At 51.4% G+C, this 20,180-nt stretch overlaps 3 protein-coding genes across 5 annotated transcripts in view; 2 read left to right on the top strand and 1 right to left on the bottom strand.

Moving 5' to 3' along the window:
• The window catches only part of Recql5 (RecQ like helicase 5), a 40,715-nt gene that overhangs the window by 5,382 nt on the left and 15,153 nt on the right, over positions 1 to 20,180 (bottom strand). For both annotated transcript variants that reach the window (XM_087909777.1, XM_087909776.1), the window contains exon 7: positions 19,111 to 19,190. In XM_087909777.1, coding sequence (XP_087765903.1) covers positions 19,111 to 19,190 — 80 coding nt within the window. The remainder of the gene's footprint in view (positions 1 to 19,110; positions 19,191 to 20,180) is intronic.
• On the top strand, positions 1,831 to 8,374 carry Smim5 (small integral membrane protein 5). Of its 2 annotated transcripts, none has more exons than XM_048451990.3 (3): positions 1,831 to 2,227; positions 7,285 to 7,431; positions 7,830 to 8,374. In XM_048451990.3, exons 2-3 carry the CDS (start codon positions 7,305 to 7,307, stop codon positions 7,937 to 7,939), a joined length of 237 nt encoding a protein of 78 aa, XP_048307947.1. In that variant the 5' UTR covers positions 1,831 to 2,227; positions 7,285 to 7,304; the 3' UTR covers positions 7,940 to 8,374. The 2 variants fall into 2 exon arrangements, with proteins under 2 accessions (XP_048307947.1, XP_085552176.1); XM_085696050.2 differs by lacking the exon at positions 1,831 to 2,227 and adding an exon at positions 6,978 to 7,195.
• On the top strand, positions 13,926 to 15,724 carry Erln (endoregulin). The gene is made up of 2 exons (XM_048452074.3): positions 13,926 to 14,000; positions 15,196 to 15,724. Exon 2 carries the CDS (start codon positions 15,211 to 15,213, stop codon positions 15,370 to 15,372), a length of 162 nt encoding a protein of 53 aa, XP_048308031.2. The 5' UTR covers positions 13,926 to 14,000; positions 15,196 to 15,210; the 3' UTR covers positions 15,373 to 15,724.

The following is a 20,180-nucleotide window of genomic DNA, read 5'->3' as shown; positions in this document are numbered from 1 at the left end:
CCAAGTACTGGGATTAGAGGTTGTGTGCAACCACACTGGTGTTTTTCTGTTGTTGTTGTGTCCTAAGCTAGGGTCTCACTATAGCTCAGGGTGGCTTTGAACACATGCTTCAGATTCCTAAGTCCTGGGATTGCAGGCGTGAGCAAGTCTCGATCTTTCCTTAGAGACCTCTAGCTCCTCCTGGCCCCTACCGTGAGCCCCTGCTCCAGGCCAAGGGCTGCCCTTGGCGCAGCTCCTCGAGTGGCAGTTCTCAACCCACGGTAGTAACCCCTTTGGGGCTTGGGTGTTCCTTTCAGAGGGGTCACCTAAGACCATCAGAAACAGATACTTACATTTTGATTCATGAAAGTAGCAACATTGCAGTTATGAAGTAGCACTGAAAATAATTTTATGATTGGGGTCACCACATGTATTAAAGGGTTAGAAAGGTTGAGAGCCACTGTCCTAGAGACAGCAGGTTGGAGAGCGGCTATTATGCCTAGTCACTGTTGAACCCAGCCAGTCAGGGAGACACAACCTCACTAGAGCGTCCCCTCTCACCTACTCCCAGATGTTCCCCTTGGGGTAACTACTCTGCCTAGTGCAGGAAGCTCTGTTTGTTTTCTGACCCCAGGTTGAGGCTCTGGGAGTGGCCGGCCACTGTCCTAGGGTCCTTACCAGACAGTCTACTGCTAGGAGTGTGGTATGAGGCTGGGGAAGCACAGAGAAAGACACCAGAGGCAAGGCCGTCTGAGTGCCCAGTCTAAAGACAAGAAGAGCTGGCAAAAATTGCTTCTAACAGAGCTCATCTTAGTGTGAGTACTGTCTGGGGATCTGATCCCAGAGAGCAGCCAGTTGGAACACAAGCCCCTAAAGAAGCAGGGTCCCTTGGGGGCTGGAGAGATGGCTCGTCGGTTAAGACTGCTCTTCCAGAGGTTCTGAGTTCAATTCCCAGCAACCACAAGGTGGCTCACAAGCACCTGTAATGAGGTCTGGTCCCTCTTTTGGCCTGCAGACATACATGCAGGCGATACACTGTTTACATAATAAATAAATCTTTAAAAAAATAAAAATAATAAAGAAGCAGCAGGGTCCCCGAAACCAAGTGACAAAAGCAGCAGGAGCCAGCAGAGGCAGCCACTGGGGGCGCTCTTGCAGCTCCACTAACACTGAATATATGGCAACTGTTCCTTCCCTCTGCTCAAGACTGCTGCTGTACAGAGGTGGCCTGTCCTGTCTCTGGCACTGTGGCCATATGGTTGCTGACACCCTGCCCCCCAGCTCTGACTCACTGGGGTTCTGTGCTCAGATTCAAAGGCCTCCATTGACTGCAGGGCTGAGGTTAGTTTCTCCCCTGCAGCCTGGTCTGCTGGGTGGCAAGACTGTCAAACGTTAATGGGTCTGGCCGCCTGAGAACAGGGCCGGGAGTGTGTGGAGCCAGCTAGGCAGAATGAGACCAATATTGTCCCACTGTCCTTTCTGTTAGGCCTTTCATCAAAACAAGCCTCTCATCAAAACAAGCAGGCTACTTTTAAGGTATTTAGGATCCTCAAATTTCCAGCAAGATGCCTCTGGGTACTGAGCAGCAGAAGTGCCACACCAGAGGGTGAGTGCAAAGCTTGCTGGCTTGCTTGGGTGGCCCCATAGCTCCTCTGTTTTTCTTCCTGGGAGAGGCCAGAGGGAGCAGCTAGGGAGTGGCCCAAGAGACAGACTGGGGTGGTCAGGAACACAAGCCAAAAAGGCCATCCAGAGGGTGGTGGGATGCTCAAGAGGGAGGTACTCCATTCTCTTCTCCCAGCAACCTCAGACTGAGACCTTGGAGTTATTTCCACAGGGAACCACAGCCAACAACTTCTGTCATTAGCCCAGCCCTCAGGCGGGAGGGCAGAGCAGGGGAGGAGTAAGCTGTTTTTTTGGGGATCCTGAGAGTAGAGCGGACCTCCTGGGCAAGGAAGGCACTGGGTGTGAAGTATGAAGTCTTGAGGGTTCCTCTGGCTCCGCCTCACAATGGTAACATGACACCTAGATCTCCAGGGCAACCAACAACAAAAAAGCCGAAGCTGGACAGCAGTTGGCTGTCTGCAGCCAAGAGCTCGCTCTAAGAAGTGCCTAAGCCGCGGGCAGGAAAGCAGTAGCACGGGCAGGAAAGCAGCAGCGCTGGTGAAGCCATCAGAGGTGGTGGCAAAGGACTGAGAGGAAGCACACAACGGCTCTCCTCTTCTTGGCTCCCCAATATCTGAGCTCCCAGGTAAGTGACACAGGCCAGAGGTAACAGGGTGCAGAAGAGGAGGGAACGGGCAGTCAGCATCTCGTATCTCCCACAACTTACCATGAGCTCAAAGAGGAACATTTTGGGGGGTACACTGGGCCACTGTCCTACCGGGAACTAAGTCACCTCCTGTATACACCTGAGCTCTCTCTTCCTTTGGGACAGAGCACTAGAGAAGGGGGATGTCCTGTCACTTACTGTGTAGCAGGGAGCTGGGGGCCTGCTGACTTGACACATTAAGCCTTTTCTATTCAGTGAGCTTAAAATAGGACCCACACACCCACTGAGCCTCCATTTGCCCAAGGACTAGGGCTGAGCCTTAGTTTCTCAAGGCTCAGGACAAGGTATGCCTAGCCGGCTCACTGGCCCCAGACCCAGGACTGAGATGAACCTGGAGCAGAACCGCCTACTTGGGGTCCGGACGAGAGCAGCAGCTTCCTCGTCTTCTGGGGCTCTGACCTGCTCATTGCTACATTTCCAGCTCAGGATTAGCCCAGGGAGGAGTCTCCACAACCACTTAGGTTCCGGGGATCCCCTGGGTCCTCCTTTGGCCATGATCTCTGAAAACTGAACGAGAGACATGCATGCCTGATTCTAAACCCATGGCTGGAGGGGAGATGGGGACTGCACGGATGAGGCTGGGGAGTGACCCCAGGATTCTATTTCATGCCACACCACTGGAAAGGTGACCCTGGGACATTCTTTGGTTCATTCTTTGGACAGCACAAGCACAACCTTCCTGGGCAGGGAAGCTGCTCGCCCCTCCTGCCTTCTGTCCTCACACCAGGGTTCAAGTCCCCCAGAGATGTTCCTTCCAAAGCAAACAAGCTGTTATCCAGTAAGAAAGAAAAACATCGTCCAGGTTTGGAAGGCAAACAGAAGGCCCAGTATCCTTGGCTCAGCAGAGGGAGTGGGCTTTGGCTACTTTTAAGATATTTAGGATCCTCAAATTTCCAGCAAATTTGAGGCTGGGGTACTAACTCCCATGGCTATAGTGAGAAGTGCAGCGTTGAGGAGACTAAAGTCACAATGGGGACGGCACAGCAGGACAGGAGAAGGGGACATGGCAGTGAGCTGTGAGCCATGGGACCCCAGAGGCAGGAGGGTGACCGGCACCCACAAAACCCTGGCTTCTGTAGTCCCTGAGTCAAAAGGGAAGCCCAGCTTTACAAATGCAGATTGAGAAGCTTGCTTAATTTCTACACACCACCAGAGCTCTCCCTGTTCTGGGAAGCTCGGGGGCCAGGGCAGCAGAACCACCCATTTCTGATTTCAAACTGGAGCCCCACAGAGATGGAGTCGCTCAGACACTCAGCATGGCACACAGTGGACATCTCCGCCCTGATGGTCAGGCCGTTGGAGCCCTCAGATCTCTTTTGCACATCTACTGGCTATACCTCATTCAGTATGCTTCTCAAACATGACTATGCTGCAGGAGCCACCATGACAAGACGACAGGGCACAGCAAGAGGCCCTTTGGGGCTGCAAGCCTTCGGTGACAAATGACACTGCTTATCAGGTACAGACACACTGCCTGCCCTGTCCCCGTGGCAGCTGGGGCTGACGATCAGGTTTACAATGAGGAAGCGGAGAAACTGCGGGACAGGACAGCCGCTTACTCTACAGCCACCTGCCACACAAAGGAATGCTAGTCAGTCCCCCCAGCCCGGTCAGTTTCCTTCTCTGTTGTGCTAGCTCTCCCTGACCATTGCCTGTAACCCAGCCAGGAGCATCCTCAAAAGATTCCAAGTGCTGTGCAGGCAGCCTGGGCAGCAGGTGGACCCAGTGGCAGCCAGAGCTGTTCTCCACGGGAAGCTACCACTTGCTCTACTGAAGATGGCATTAAGAGACTCTTTCTAGTCCCCATGTTCTTGATCGAAATGTATGGTTGAGAAAGAACTGGGTAAACCTGGGATAGAAAGTCCAGGAAACACAGAATTACCAGTAGCTCTGCTCTGTTTTCTCCAAACTTAGGGGGTTATCCAGTCAACGGGCCAACCCCAGGGCTCCCACTCCCCCTGGCCACAGCTGGGGAACAAGGTCACCTAACAACCACTGGTTATATTGGGCACCAGGCGTCTGTTGGCCCTGCTTTAAATAGCCCACTGGGAAGACGCCTGGGGAGCTGCCGGAATGCGCCTCTTTCCTCTTTGGAGAACAAGACCCCTTTGCCCCCCTTCCCTCGTCATGTGCCTGTTCTGTTGGTCAGAGCTTAAAATAACAAAATTATCAGCTGCCAAGCAAAGAGCTCCTCTTCGGCCCTTTGAGGGCAGAGAGCCATACCTAGCAGCACCACTTCTGCTGGTAAAAGGCAGACCTGGCAGGCAGCCCCAGACCAGGTCCCACCTAGTTTCCAGTAGGCTGCCTACAGAAGGCCTGGGCACAGCTGTGTGGTGTCCACACAAGGAGTTCTATCGGAGGAGAGCTCTGCAGGAGCAGGCAGGAGTCTGCAGTTCTCCAGCTTCGCAAGCCAAGCAGAGAGCAGGGAAGAGTGGGGCAGGAGAGAGAAGCTGGGAGCAACTCTGCTAGCTGAGACCTTAGACCTCCCTGTGCAGCAGGGACCCCGAGCCACTGCCTTCTGCCCTGGAAACTGGACATTGAGACCTTCCAGCTAGACCTAGGGTCCCAAGCAGGTGCCTCATCCCTGCCTCACCCCCCCCCCCCGCCAGTCTCTCTCTAGGTCTTTGGGTGTGGTGCACAGAAAGCTCTCCTGACCACCATCCTCCTGTCCGCTTCTGCTTTTAAGGAGTGCCTCCATTGGGCTCGTGAGGCAATGTGGGCACAGTGCCAGCCAGGCTGAACAGGCCAACCCAAACACAGATGGAGAGGGAGGGTGAAAGGCAGCAGCCCTGGTTCTGAACCATATGCACACCACTTCTGTGGGGTGGGAATGATGCTGAGGTCCCGGACAGGAGAGCGGATGGATCACTTTTGCAAGCACGCCCTAGCTGCAGTCTTTGGTCTGACCAGAAGGAATGTCCTTATGTTCACACCAGCAGGACATACAAATCTATGCATTTAGTGACAGACAGCAGTGCAGTTCTCAAAAGCCTGGAGTGCCCCACTGTGGTGGTGAGGAACTGATAAAACTGATGCCCCCGCCGCTCGTAAGAGGTGAGCACAGCTCACGGGTTTCTAAAGAGCTATGGCCTGGTTCGTATGGTCTGTGACTCAGGCAGGGGATCAGCTGTGCTGTTGTATGTGGCTCCTCAAAGCCAAATGGGCCTCCATAAAGAGTGCATGGGTAGTAGGTGGTGCACGGGCTGGGTCCATCCTTGACTTCCCTGGCCCTGTCAGTCCCCACCCAGAGAAAGTTCCCGCAGCCAAGCCCCTCCCAAAGGCCTCTCATCCCAACAACACAGAGATAAAGAGCCTGTCCATCGCACAAGATGGGGAGGGGTAAATAGCGAGGTGGTGGGGGAGGGGTAAATAGCGAGGCGGTGGTGCACACCTTTAATCCCATCTTGGGAGGCAGAGGCAGGAGGATCTCTGAGTTTGAGGCCAGTCTGGTCTATAGAGCGAGTTCCAGGACAGCCAGGGCTACTACACAAAGAAACCTTGTCTTGAAAAGCAAGCAAATAAAAAACCATTTCTATAAAGGGTGTATGAGGTTAGAGAAGGCACCACAGGGCTGGGGATGCAGCTCTGTGGTACAGGACTTGCCCAGAGTAAAAAAGGCCCTGGCGCCCATTCCCCAGTAGCACAAACATGACAAAACAGGAACAACAAACTCAGAGAAGGCACCACATGCTTCACAGAGAGGAAACCAGCGGCTGGCGGCTGGGATCGTTCCTGAAGAAGGGTGACCAGCCAGGGCCTAAATCACTAATTAGGCCTCAGTGGAGGCAGTAAGGGCCTGGCCTTCTATGATGGGCTGTAGGCAGCCAGGGACTCTCATTCTCAGAGACTCGGGCAGAGACTGCGCAGCACAAGGGCAGAGAGCCTTCATGTAGGATGACCCTGCCCCATGACCTTCAAGGGAGTTTTAGGCCTACTGTGTGCCAGGCAGGAATGCTGGAAGTGACCAGTCTCACAGACCACAGCGGAGGACACCTGCCTGGTTGAGATTGCCAATGTGGCAATCACCAAAGACACAAGCCCCTGGTCCCCTGCCCCCATCCCTCAGGAAGAGCCAGTTTGGATGCTTTGGGACAAGGCTGTCCCGGTTCCTGCTCACTCACAGGAGCTGATGCTCAACGGCTCCACCGAGGAACTCAGTCAAGAGCTTTGTCCAGGCTCTCTCGGGGAAGCCATGGCCAGCCTGACTGCAGTCAGGCCTTCTCTGGTTACAACAGGTCCAGCACTCCAGGAGGGAAGAGCTGGCTGACCTAGTCCTAGAGCTCCCATCTGAATGATAGCCCTAGGGAATACTATGTGACCCCTTCTTCCTTACCTGACAAGAACGAGTAAAGAAAGTGGCTTGGTAGCAGAGGAGGGTCCTTGGGGACTCAGCATCATATCCTTCAAGGGACAACCCTTCCCTCAGTTTTTGCCTATAGCTGATCCCAGCTAGAGTCCCCATAATCCTGTTCCTGGAGTCTGATTCCCCTCCCACACAGAACCCTGAGGCCTGTCTTGCTACCCTAAGGCCATCTTGGGGAGGTACCAAAATGCTGAGTGACCCAGAGGCTGGCAGGGGAGCTGTGTCAGCTGGGGCACCCCAGTCAAACCTGCTATTTGTGTTTCAAGACAAAGGAATGCAAGAGCCGAGCCCCGTATGAATGGGCAGGTGAACTGTCATCAGCTGCGGCCATCTGGTGGCCTCTCAAAGGCTCTCCGGGTCATATCTATCACAAGCTGCACTGGCCCTGGGCAGCTCCCGCCAAGTGTGGGCCGAGGGCTAGCTACCCTACCATCGAGCAGAGTTCCCCAGCTGCCCGTCTCCCTCTGCCTGGGATCCACCAGCGGTGCAGGGCTGAGACTGACAAACCTGTTCTGCAGGCTATGGTGGGAGAGGCTGCTTCCCTGGAGTTACCTCCCAGCTCATAAGCAGTTCGGCAGGGACTGACTCTACGGTGCTGTCTGTGTTGTTACAGAACACAGGAGCCCTAGCAACATGGCAGTCACAGACTTTGTGGAGGAGATTCGCTCTGTGGGTAAGAGGCTGCTGCTGAAGCTGCAAGGACTGCCCCAGGCTGAGCCCGTGGAGCTGGTGGCCTTCTCTATCATCGTTCTTTTCACAGGCAAGTGGGGCACCTGGCCTCTGGCCTTTAGCCCTGTCCCCTCAGTGTCCTATGGGCTCTTCCTGATAATTGGGAGACCACGCCATGGTGCTGGCTGGAAGGTTGGAAAGTAGGGAAAGTGGTGTCCCAGGAAAGCTAAGAGAGTTGCCCCACTCTCTGACATTGCCTGAGTTGCTAGGCAGTGCTGGAAACTGGATACCACCAGGTATCAACCACAAACTGAAAGGAGTCAGGCTTGGGCAGTGGAGCAAGAGACAGACAGGACCCTATCAGCCACTCTGGTCTTTGTGACCACTGCTCCAGACTGGGGGCGGGGCAGGTCCTTTGGAGGGAGGGTGGGCATCCCTTCCTCCCCTGGCTTTTCAGCCCTGGACCATCCTCTCCCTTTCTCCCTTCAGCTACGGTCCTGCTGCTGCTGATGTTGGCCTGTAGCTGCTGCTGTGTGCGCTGCTGCTGCCCCGACAGGAGAAGCAGGAAGATCCTTGTGCAACCCGTAAAACCCAGATGAGGGACAGTAGTGTGATGACCCAAGAGAAGCTGGACAGGAGCCTTCCCGAACCGTGACACAGACTATCATCCTGGCTACTTCTGGCACTGCCCAGGTGACAGACAGGGTAGACATCTGGAGCCTTATCAAGGAAACAAGTGTTGCTCAACTTGCCAATGGACACCAGCGCTTAGAGGAGTCAACTGTTTCAAAGGCCCAGGAAACCCCTGAGGGCTTCTGCTGTACTTTTGAGGAGCCCCATATTTTGAACAGCTCATGGATATGGGGAGACTGGCCCTGGCTCTGCTGATTTATGCCAAAGAGAAGTAAACTGATCAGGGACTTTGTGCAATTTACTAAACTCCAAGCCTCTGTCTGAAGGGGTGGGAACAGGTCAGTATTCTAGCTGAAATTTGCTTACTTCCAAGTAAAGCTTTTTTGGTTACGTGCTTATAAGGTGTTTGGCTATGTATATTTATGCGCAGGTGGCTCTGTGCATCAGGACAGTGTCAGAGCTCTAGGGGCATGGCCAGTGACTGACTTTCTTTCCAGGCTACTGCTCTTTGTGTGCCCACAAAGGTTGGGAAATCACACAGGAAGGAAGGCCACAGAGACATCAATGCCGCGCGCGGGACCAGTGCAGGGCCACTGGCAACACTGCTACTAACAGGGCTGCTTCCAGAGTCCCACTCTGTTGAGTGATGGAGGCCAATGCCCTAGGACAGGTGCTGAGCCCAGGAATGCCATGACTATTTCCTGCTGTCTGTATCCCCCCCAACTAGCACCTTCAGGTCACTGAGTCCTCCCACATTTCTTCAGGCTGTTGTACTTGTACACGGAGCCTTCGGCCCGGCCCTGTTCCTATCGGTGTGCTCACAACCTCAGCTGACCAATCCTCTTAAGCCAGGCTTCCTTCTGGTGAGATGGACTAACCCTGGCACCTGCTTCCCGTGGTATGCTAGGAGTGTAAAGCAGACAGCCCAAGTCTAGCCCAGTGCTAGACATGCTTTAGAAACTCCGCAATTAGCAACTGCCATTATTTGCCCCTCTAAATGGGCTAGCCCAGAGCACAGTGGACCCATGTTAAAGAACGGCGCTGCTGAAATGCCGCCATCCTCCTCCCCTGCAGGTTACTGTCTTCTAGACGCACAGCTACAAACCAAAACACGAAATGTGCGGAGGGGCACAGACACGTATGTCTCCATACATGCCAACAGGGTCAGGACTGGCTCCAATTACTCCCACTTGTGTCACCTAAGTCTGTGCAACACACATTCTGCTTGTCTGGGAGCAGAGTTCAGCCTACCTTGAAAACAGGTCTCAGTAAGGGAAGTCAGCCCCTGCCACCTCCAGCTGGCAGCCTAGGCTGTACAGGCAAGGCCAACAGGAATTCTTGCTAGCTGGTTTGACTACCTGGTAGCCACAGACTTGCCTGACAGGTTTGGGTTATTGAAACCAAGAAAGGAAGTGTTTCCAAACAAAGAAAAAGAAATCTAAGAATCCACCTGTCCTCGGCCCCTAAAATTGGAATTCAGAGTCAAACACATCTTTAATCCCAGCACTCTGAGAGGCAGAAGCAGGTGGACCTCTGTGAGTTCCAGGTCGGCCAGGGCTACTTAAGACCCCTTCTCGGGGCTGGAGAGATGGCTCATCGGTTAAGAGCACCTGGATTCAATTCTCAGCATCTACTTACTGTCTGTTACTCCAGGTACAGGGAATCTGACACCCTCACCCAGAAATACATGCAGGCAAAGCACCAATCACTGTTTATTAAAAAACAAACAACAAATGAACAAAAAAAAAAACTTTATCAAAACCAAAAACAAAATAAAACAAAAAATACCAAACCGACAAGAAAACCTGAACGATGCTAATAAAGACAGTTAAAATCCAGAGGGCTAGGCCATGCTGTGCTACCTTTAAAAAAAATTTAATGGGAGAGGCTGGAAAGATGGCTCAGTGTTTAAGAGCACTGGCTGTTCTTCCAGAGGTCCTGAGTTCAATTCCCAGCAAGTGCATGGTGGCTCACAACCGTCTGTAATGACATTTGATGCCCTCTTCTGGCTTGCAGGCACACATGCAGACAGAATACTGTGTACATAATAAACACATAAATCTTTTTTTATGTAATGTAATGGTGTTGGGAATGAAGCCCAGAAGACTGTGCACTAGGCAAGTACTCTGCCACCGAAACACAACCCAGGCCCTAGAAGTTGTCTTAAGCTAGGTTTCAATTCACCGCACCCCTGCCTTAGCCTCTTAAGTATGAGGATTACATGTAATGTGCCCTGCTTGCTTGGGGCTTTTTTTTTTTTTTTAAGTCTTCTCTTTTTAAAACAATCTCACTAAGTGGCCCTGGCTGGAAGTCAATATGCACCTAACTTGGGGCTGTTCTCTGCCTCTGGAGTGCTGGGATTACAGGCATGGCCCACCATACCCCACTTCTGTCTTGAGCATTCTGTTGCAGATAAATTCACTTAACCATCATGGTGCTTCAGTCCTGTAGATGCCTTTATTATTCTGGTTGTCAGAGGAGGGAGATCAGCCTCAGTGCAGCCAGCTAAAATGTGGCAAAGCCAGCTTTGGGTCCAGCCCGTCTGGCTCCAGTTCCCTGCTCACCACACCTAGGGCTTGAGGCCTCTGGGACACAAGGCAGAGGTGTTGACCCCATTATCTCCATTAGCCAACCCTACATCCAAGCACCCACACCCAAACTCTGTCTCAAGATTGCTTCTGTGTAGTGGGCGGAAATCCAACACCCAGCTACCCAAAGAGAAGCCCGGGGGTAGTGGAAGGAGTGGAAACCTGCATTTCTTACTCCAGCACCTCACAGGAGGTCCCTCGAAGCCCTCAGTTCAGGAACAGCAGCCCAGTTCCTTCCAGAATCTTCTTTAAGCAGGATTTAATTAGCATCAGGAAAAGCCTTGCTGTAGGATGGCTAAGGTCGGGGACCCCTCCTTTGCTAGAAAAGATTCTGGTTCCTAGTCTAGCTGCAGAGCAGGGGGTACCATGGACAACCCTGGGCATAGCCTAAGTAGCCAGTTCGCTTGCACCTTCCTACCCCATGCTAGGTCAGTCCATCCTATAAGCTAACCAACTGCAGCCTGGCACACTCCGGGATGGCAGACTTCACTGGGGAGGAGGTAGGCGTCTCCCACTGTGGGAAACAGAAATGGTCACTGCAGATCTGCCAGCAGCAGCACAGGGCAGACTACTTCAGCTTAGGGACGGTCCCACTGATATAACTGCCCTGCGCCAGGCAAGAACAAGCCATTGTGGTGCACGGAGGCTACCGCAGGCCTCACCAGCTCTCTCGTGGCCTTCCCTCCCACATGGCCTCTGCTCTACCAGTGTCGGTTCTCAGTCCCTCAGGAGGATGAGGAACCGCCTGGTTCACTGCCTGAATTTTATGTCTTGTTACAAACTACAAAATCAAGGTGAGAACAAAAATCACAAAATCACGTCAGCAACGCTTGGTAGAGCACAGACAAGTTTTGTGAAATGTGATACAAATGATACTACAAATTTCATATCATAAAATAAGTGCACAAATTAATTTTGTTCTAAAAACGTTTTCCTCCTCTTTGCGCCCTGTTCCATGACAGGGAATGCTGTCCCTAACTCTCGTCTTTTTTTTTTTTAAAGATTTATTTGTTTTTATATGTGTGTCTACATGCAAGTGTACCACATGCATGCTTCTTATCTGAGGTGCCCGAAGAGGGCATCAGACCCTCTGGAACTGGGGTTACAGATGGTTTCGAGCCACCATGTGGGGCTGGGTATTGAACCTGGGTCCTCTGGAAAAGTAGCTAGTGCTCAAGTCTTTACAACTCCCGCCATTTCCTCACAGAGGAACCCTCAGCGCACAAACCACTTGAGCCTGCAGCACCCTCTCCTGTTCTCATCAATCTCCCCCACAGTGACGGAGACAACAGATCTACCTACTTGGATACAGCAGTTAATTAACTAAAACTAGACAAAGCAGCTTTCTTATGAATGACATTCCCTCTATATATCTGATGTTTTGAGACAGGGTCTCACTATAGATTTCTGGTGGCCTGGTATTCACTATGCAGACCGGGCAGGTCTCAGCTCAAAAGGCCCACCTGTCTCTACCCCTCAAGTGCTAGAATTAAAGGTATATGCCACCATGCCCAGCAGGGTTCTTTTAGTTTTTGGTTTTTTGAGACAGGGTTTCTCTGTGTGGTCCTGGCTGTCCTGGAACTCACTTTGTAGACCTGGCTGGCCTCAAACTCAAAGATCTACCTGCCTCTGCCTCCTGAGTGCTGGAATTAAAGGTGTGTGCCACCATTGCCTGGCTTCTTTTGTATCTTTACTATTTATTTATTTATTTATTTCTTATGTATACAACATTCTGCCTCCATGTATGCCTGCATGCCAGAAGAGGGCACCAGATCTCATTATAGATGGCTGTGAGCCACCATGTGGTTGCTGGGAATTGAACTCAGAACCTCTGGAAGAACAGCCAGTCCTCTTAACCACTGAGCCATCTCTCCAGCCCTCTTTTGTATTTTTTAAAGATTTATTTATTATATATATGTGTAAATGTTTGGTGCCCTCAGGGGCCAGAAGAAGGTGCTGGATCATCTGGAAGTAGATTACAGGCGGTCAGGGTCACCTGGCGTGAGTGCTGGGCACTGAACCAAGGTCTTCTGGAAAGAGCAACATGCGCTTCCACTTCTGAACTGTCCTCCAGCCTACAGAAGCTCAGGTGGGAACAGACGGGCACACCTCTTGGGTGGGGCTTGGTCTCTGAGAATGGGCTGCGAACCCGCTCAGCTCTAGCCTTACCTTGTAGTTCTGGTTTCATTAGAACAAGAGTGTGAACACACCTGAAGAACCCGAGTGTAAAATGTCACTACAGAGGGGCCAGCAAGATGGTTCAGTAGGTAAAGGCACTTGCCACCAAACCTAAAGACCTGAATTCAGTTCCCTGGAAGCCACAAGTTAACCTATTTCCAACAAGTTGCCCACTAACCTCCACACACATGCCATGGGATAAAAACACATTCACACATACACAAAATGTATTAAAAATTTTAATGCTGGTGGTGGTGTGTGTGTGTGTGTGTAAAAAAAAAAATTAATGCTATGAGTCTTACAAAATATGCCCAAAGTTTAGTTCTTTGTGCTTCTTTTGATGGGAATATGGAGTGATATCAAAGTGGCCACATAGGTATTAATTAAAAGGGACAACAGCTCTGTCTGCTCTAAGGTATAGGCCTGAGAGCTGGCTTCAAACTCCAACTGCACAGAATACGTTGCTTAGTCTCTCTGTGTGTCTGTCGTCTGTAAAACTCGAGTGTGGGAATCATTGTTTCATTTGTTTATACGATGTCACACTCAGTTCTGTAGTCATAGGTGCACAACAACTATAAACCAGTTTGGGAACAAACAACTGACTCTTGATAAGAACCTGATTTCACTGATAGGCTCATAAAAGTACCAGGGTGTGCCAGAGACCAGCCTGCCAGCTGTGTGCATTTGGCAAGCCAGGAAGTCAGCAAGTTTTACACAAGGAAGTGTAAAGCAACAGGTGAGCCATGGGTCAATCAAGAATGCTTTCCTGAATTTGCTCCTCGCCTGTCAACCTCTCCAGGCTGTATCTGAAGAGACGTCCTGAGAGGATTAGAACAACAGATACCGAGCATTCTAGAAACTGATGTAAGTGGGCATTTCTCAAAACTCTACAGCAGGATTGATGACCTGTGGGCTACGACATGAGCCTCACTGGAGGGAAAAGCCTCTCTTATGATGGGTTGCAGGCCCACACAGCTAAGCTTTAAAGGAGTCAAGCAGAGCATGTATGATCAATTCCTTCCTCCCAGTTTTCTCTCTAACCAAGGGGTAGGAACCAACCACATGAAACAGCTGAGGCCATGCCCGGGGCAGGCACAAGAGAAAAAGACTAAGGGTGGCAAGCACTCCCTACCAGAAATGGTTCTGGGAGGCTCCAGCCAGAGCTGCAGCTAACCATTCACCCATACCACAGGAAAGAACGCCTTCCCAAGTAAGCTTCAAGAGGTCACTGAGACGGAGAACTAACACCTGGTGCACACAGGTGAGGTGGACAGGTGGCCTGCAGCACGGGGACACAATCTATACTCTCACCCAAGTTTGACTTCACTCAAGGGCAACTTACAAAATGTCCTGAGCATCTCCACGAGACGCCATCACAAAAGGGTAGAACACTGCTGAGGGACTGAGGGAGGGAGTGGCAGTTGCCAGGCAACCAGTCTAGCCCACCTTTGTTTGCTCTGGTGGCAGCAGCCAAGGTGTGGTCAGAGCCATTTGGCAATGCTCTGGGCTGCCAACAGTCATTTCTTTGAGTTGCTGAATATCTGTGGTCACCTGGCAGCCACTTCCACCCAGGAACCCCAAAGTTTAAGGCCTGGAGGACAACCGTGACCTTCCTTTGCCCTCATAAGACACAGCCTATTGGCAGAAGAACCAGGTAATGACGTTTCTTTTCTCCCTAAGCTCTTTTCAGCTGGCTGCAGCCTACTGACACCCGTACGCCTAGGCCTCCTGCTTCCAGCAGTCTCCAGACACTGCCTCAATCACCCTCTGTTCCTATCTACCACCACCACCATCCCCTTTTTAAAGATTCATGGTGTGTGTTCTTCCTACGTGTATATATGTCCATACATGCATTCCTGGTACCCTCAGAAGCTAAAAACGGTGTCTGGGGCCCTGAAACTGGCATTATGGATGATATTGTGAGCTGCCACATGGGTGCTGGGAACTGAATTTGGGTCCTCTGCAAGTGATCAGTGTTCTTAACTTCTGAGTAGACATCTCTCCAGTTCCACTTTTTTTTTTTTTTTGACAGGATTTTGTTGTTCCCTGTTGGCCTGGAATTCTTGGGCTCAAGCAGGAATCCAGCCTTCTGAGGGGCTGAGACTTGTGTGCCATCAATGCCAGTGGGGTTGCTACACCAGTCTCTCAAAATGGAGGCAAATGGGACAATGAAAATAGGGGGAGATCTACAGAGGTACATTTTAGGCTCTAGCTAGGAGGGCCTCAGTGGTGGGAGAGGCATCCTGGCTCATATCCAAGTTGGTCAGAAATGAACCAGAGACTCCCGAGGCCATCCCCAGAACTTCCAAGCGTGAGAGCCCTCAGTGTTGGCTAGCCAGATGTATCCAGTTGTTCAGTGCAATTGCATGGAGGTTCAGAGAGGGGGCACGGAGAGCAAGGCTGGGGACAAGACCTTCAGAGCTCTCTGCACTCAGGGCCTCTGTCCCCTCTTCCAGATTTACACGGGCGAAATGGTGATCCCCAAGGATACACAGAATGGCGACTTCTGGGATAACTCCTGGGACATGGGGGGCCTGATAGTGATCGGCCTGTTCATCGCCACATTCCTCTTCTTCATCATATTCGCCATTGTGTTCGGGTGTGTGGAAAAGACTGTGTGTGAGGAGGACTGAAGTGACTTCCGGAGCCTTCAGAGGGCAGCAGGGGAAGCCGAGCTGACCTGCTCAGCCCACACCAGCGGGAGCCCTCCAGTACCTCGGGCTCAGAATCTAACCACTGGGTCTGGCTTTGGGATTGGTCAATTAGCGGGATGGGAAGGCTGGTCTGATACCATTTCCGGCTCGCACACCCTGCTACCAGCTGAACACTATGAGCGCACGGAGAGGGGCTCTGCTCCACCTCAGGAGACAGCAGCCAAGGCTCACAAGGTCTAATAAGTGTCCCTGCCCAGGCGGCAATTTTACAAGTCCTTCACAGAGAAGGACACAAAATATCAGATGAAGTAAAAATTTCTTTTCAAATCCACTAACGTGAGCTCATCTTCTATGCAGACATGGTTCCAGCCCCTCTAGCAAACCACAGTAAGGGCTGCAAGACCTCAGGGGTCTGCCCTGTAGGCAACAGAATCCTCTTACAAGCTGCTTAGGCCCCTAGGTTCACAAGGTAACTTCAGTTCCTAAACTCTGTCTTTCGCATGCACTCCCCCTGACTGGGCTACCAGGTCACCCTCCGTGGCCTGCATAGTGCTTCCTTGTCTTTCTCATCTCAGCCAGCCTAAACCTGTCTCTCTCAAATGCTGGGGTCAGAGACAGGGACAGATGGGGAACTCTGTTACTCTCAGAACACTTTACAGGGTTAGGGAGCTGGCTCAGCAGCTAAGAGCACCAGCAGCTCCTGCAGAGGAAAGGGGTTCGATCCCCAGCACCCATGTGGTGGCTCACAATTATCTGTAACTCCAGTTTCAGGGAAACCAATGCCCCCTCTTCTGCCTCTGTGGGCACCAGGCACACACGGAGAACACTCATACACAGAATTTTAAAAAAGAAAAACAAAACAAAGCCACCATGTACTTTTTCTTCAAAGCCCATTCATGAGCAATTATATAATTTTAAATATTCTGTTTCCCAATGAGACAAGGCTTGGCAAAAGCAAAGGGAAAGAAGCAGACAGATCCACTGGATGATGCTGAGCGGCCAAGCTCCGTAGTCCAGAGACCCACAAGACAATTCTACCCAGAACAAAGGGAAAGCTCCTCTCTGCTCCAAAATGCCCAGACTGCAATTTCAAGCCTAATGACTACAAGGTTAAAGCCCTGCTGTGAGCCTCGCTGCTTTGCGGCTGCAGCTCAGAAATGGCTGCATGGCAGAGACAAGATAAAAACCACTGGCGGCCCCGCCCTGACCACCATATCCCACCCTACACACCCCAACCTTACAACAGTTTCCTTTAGCTGTGTACCCACACAACTGAGCCCACCCCACCGGTCTTACCCCTCACTGCCAGGGGCCTGCCATAAGGGAGGCTGGTGGGAACAGACACCTCAACTTCAGCCTCAAACCAGAACTAATATTAGAAAAGGAACAAACATCTGTTGATAGGGGCTTTCTCCCTTCGTGCTAGATTCTGTTCACACAGCAAGCGGTCTTTCCTAAAGAGCAGCAGCTGACAGCTCCACCAGCAAGGTTTACTCCACCTGAGACCTGGAGTCCTGAGATCCAGAACCTCACCTGGAGCCAACAAGATAGGAGGTGTGAGACCGAACGGGGGGGGGGTTGGGTGGGGTGGGCATGGACGTCTTGGCCCCACAGATAGATGTACACTTCCATCTGGCCTATCAAGGCACTGAGAAGCCTCAGAAGGAAGAAAGGCAGTGGTCCGTGTAGACCTGTTCCACTGCCCGGCAGGTCATAGCACTGCAGTCCCAGAGGAGCAGAGGGGACTGACAGCCAGCGTGGAAACAGCCTGAGGAGGTGAATTTAGCACGCTCATGTACCAGGGGCAGCAAAGGGCTCTGGTGGTATGGCCTTAGCCAACGGTGGGCCTGGCACAGCAACCCGCGACTTTTTTGCGTGTGATCCTGCCACAGAGGCTAAATTAGAGACGCTATTTCCAGAAGGAAATACTTCAATCATTGTCACCAACTCACCAGTGAGGAGGGAGAGTGAGAATCCAAATGTAGAACCCAAGTAAGCGCACCCCCTCCTGTTTTCAGGAGAGCCCAGAACACATCTGTAGACACTAGTACCACGTACTTAAGTGGCAGCACTCTGCTTCGAGACGACAGTATCTGGGCTAGGAGAGTAGCTCACCGGTAGAAGGCTTGTATAACATGCACAGGTTCCTGGGTTCAATCCTTACCACCACAAAAGCAGCCATCCCTCTTCCCCCAGAGACTGTGACCCATGTATGAGACAAGCATATCCACTGTGATAGTCAAGGAGCCCAAGGACAGTAGCTTCTATCATGGGTTTTGTGACCACGGCCTGTCTGGGGCTTGGCTTACTCATCTCAAGTCTGAGGCAATCACTTCCGTCCATCAGCTCTCCATTTTCCACACAGATGAAGGGATGGATTTTTTCACAGCCTGATTCTTCTTGGGCATCACTCACATAGGATTCTACTGACTACATGCCTGGTCACGACTTGTCACTGAGCAGCTAAGTCCCTTTCCGTGGCTGGCCCATAGCTCCCGTCCCATAGACAAGATAGGTAAGCAGTTTCCACACAAGTTGGCTGGTGTCCTGTCAGAAGAGCTGACTTATCCAAAGCGTGTGACACCCCCCACCGCTACCACCAGCTATGAGTGGGCCCAAAGCTTCTGTCGGGGCTGCGTGAGAGCAGCTCACCAGGTGTGTGACACACGTCTACAATCCAAACACGTGGGAGGAAGAGGCAGTCAGGATAACCAGGAGTCAAAGGCCAGCCTCTGACACAGGGTAAGCTGGTGTGACCCCATCAGAAGCAAGCAAAGCAGCAGGAGTGACTCACACCCAGTCAGAAGAGCCAGCTCAGTGGCAAGAGCCGGCCACATTACTCATGGGGCCAGACAACCATCCACGAAGTAGGCAGAGGAGTGGATGACAACCCCAGCGTGGAGCACATCCTCACATGAGAGCCAGAGTTCATAGCCTCTAGAAGGAAAAAGGAAGGGTCCTGACTGCAAATCCAGTCTCTGGTCTCCATCTTTGGAGGCCCTGCACCTGTGCCCCTTGCACCTTGCCCTCTCTCCAGAAAAAGTAGCCCACCAAAACTTGACTCCTCCCCAGAAAAGGTCAAGACCACTCCCCCTGTCTATTTAAGCTGCTCCCCCCAAAAATAAACACATGGTCGCCCGCCCCACCCCGTGTTGCGGCTGTCCAGTTCCCCTTGGGGTCACCCAAGAGCACAGGAATCCAATTAAACCTGGATATTTTTTAATTTGGTCTAATTTGATTTGATTAGGATTTTTTTAAAAAATATTTATTTATTTATTTATTAAGTATACAGTATTCTATCTGCCTGTATTCCTGCAGGCCAGAAGAGGGCACCAGACCTCATTACAGATGGTTGTGAGCCACCATGCGGTTGCTGGGAATTGAACTCAGGACCTCTGGAAGAGCAGGCAATGCTTTTAATCACTGAGCCATCTCTCCAGCCCTTGATTAGGATTTTGATGTCAGCAGAGAACTCCTGTTAGGAAATATTCTTAACACTGACTTCCACATTTCTTGAAATATGAGCTTTGCAAGTAGGGGACGCTCGGTGGCCTAAAGGATGGCTTGCGTTAGCTGTACAGTAATGGTCAGAGGGAGAGGAAATGATCTTGTTCCCTTCGAGGAGCAGGGAGGCAATGCAGGGATTTGCACAGGACCCTGCACCTGCTACACAAATGCTCTACCACTGGGCCGCACCACATCCCCAGCCCCACTCACCCCAGTTCTTCACAGAAGGTCACCAGGGCATCGAAGGCCAGTAGGGTGGCTTTATCAGATGCTTTGTTCCCTCTCTTTTCCTGCCGAGAGAAAGCGACCACTTAGTCCTCCAGTCACAGCAAGTCCTGAAGGAGAGAACACGGAAGGACAAAAAAGCCACTCCCCCGAGCAGCACCTTAGGCCCCTAGGGACGATATATCAGCATCTTCACTCACTACTGAGTTGGACTTTCGAGGATGGGAGCTTTTGAGAACTGACATTTCCAAACAGATCACCTTTCCAAAAAAAGTGATTCTCATGCAAAGAGCTCTGGGACTGACATCTGGGAAACTATGATTCTACCCAGTTCTGTTTACAGTAAATACAAGCTCTGAGTACTAACACATGTATATGAGTATATGTGCTAATGTACATACCAGAGGATACAACCTAAACTGCTAGCCCTGGGCAGATAAGATTGTGCATTATTGGCTCCTTCTATAGCTATTACCAAAAGTTCCTTAAAAAAAAAAAATTATTGAGCAAGGTTGTGGTGGTGGTGGATGCTTTAATCCCAGCACTCAGGAGGCAGAGAGACATGGACCTCTGTGAGTTCGAGGCCAGCCTAGACTATAGAGCAAGTTCCAGGACAGGCTCCAAAGCTACAGAGAAACCCTGTCTTGAAAAAAAACAAAACAAACTTCTCAATTTAGGGTCAGTGAGTCAGTGAGTGGCTTACTGGGTAGGCACTTACTAAGCCTGATGGGCTGAGCTCAGCACCCACATGGTAGGAGGAGAGAACTGACCCCCAAAAGTTGTTCTCTGACCTCTACATGCACTCAGTGGCATGTGCTCACACACAATAAATGTAAGAAAAAAAAAGTCTCACTTTAGAGGGACTGGAGAGATGGCTCTGTGGTTAAGAGCACTGGCTGCTCTTACAGAAGCCCCGGGTTCAATCCCCAGCACCTACATGGCGGCTTACTACCATCTGTAACCCAAGTTCTAGGGGATCCATCCCTCTACTGGCCTCCTTGGACACCAAACACACATGTGGTACATGTACACACATGCAAGTAAACACTCATGAG

Source organism: Myodes glareolus, chromosome 9 (genome assembly GCF_982192425.1).
Source record: "Myodes glareolus chromosome 9, mMyoGla1.1, whole genome shotgun sequence".
NCBI classification, from domain to species: domain Eukaryota; kingdom Metazoa; phylum Chordata; class Mammalia; order Rodentia; family Cricetidae; genus Myodes; species Myodes glareolus.
The sequence above is the reverse complement of the archived record's forward strand: the minus strand, read 5'-3'. Positions and strand labels throughout refer to the sequence as shown.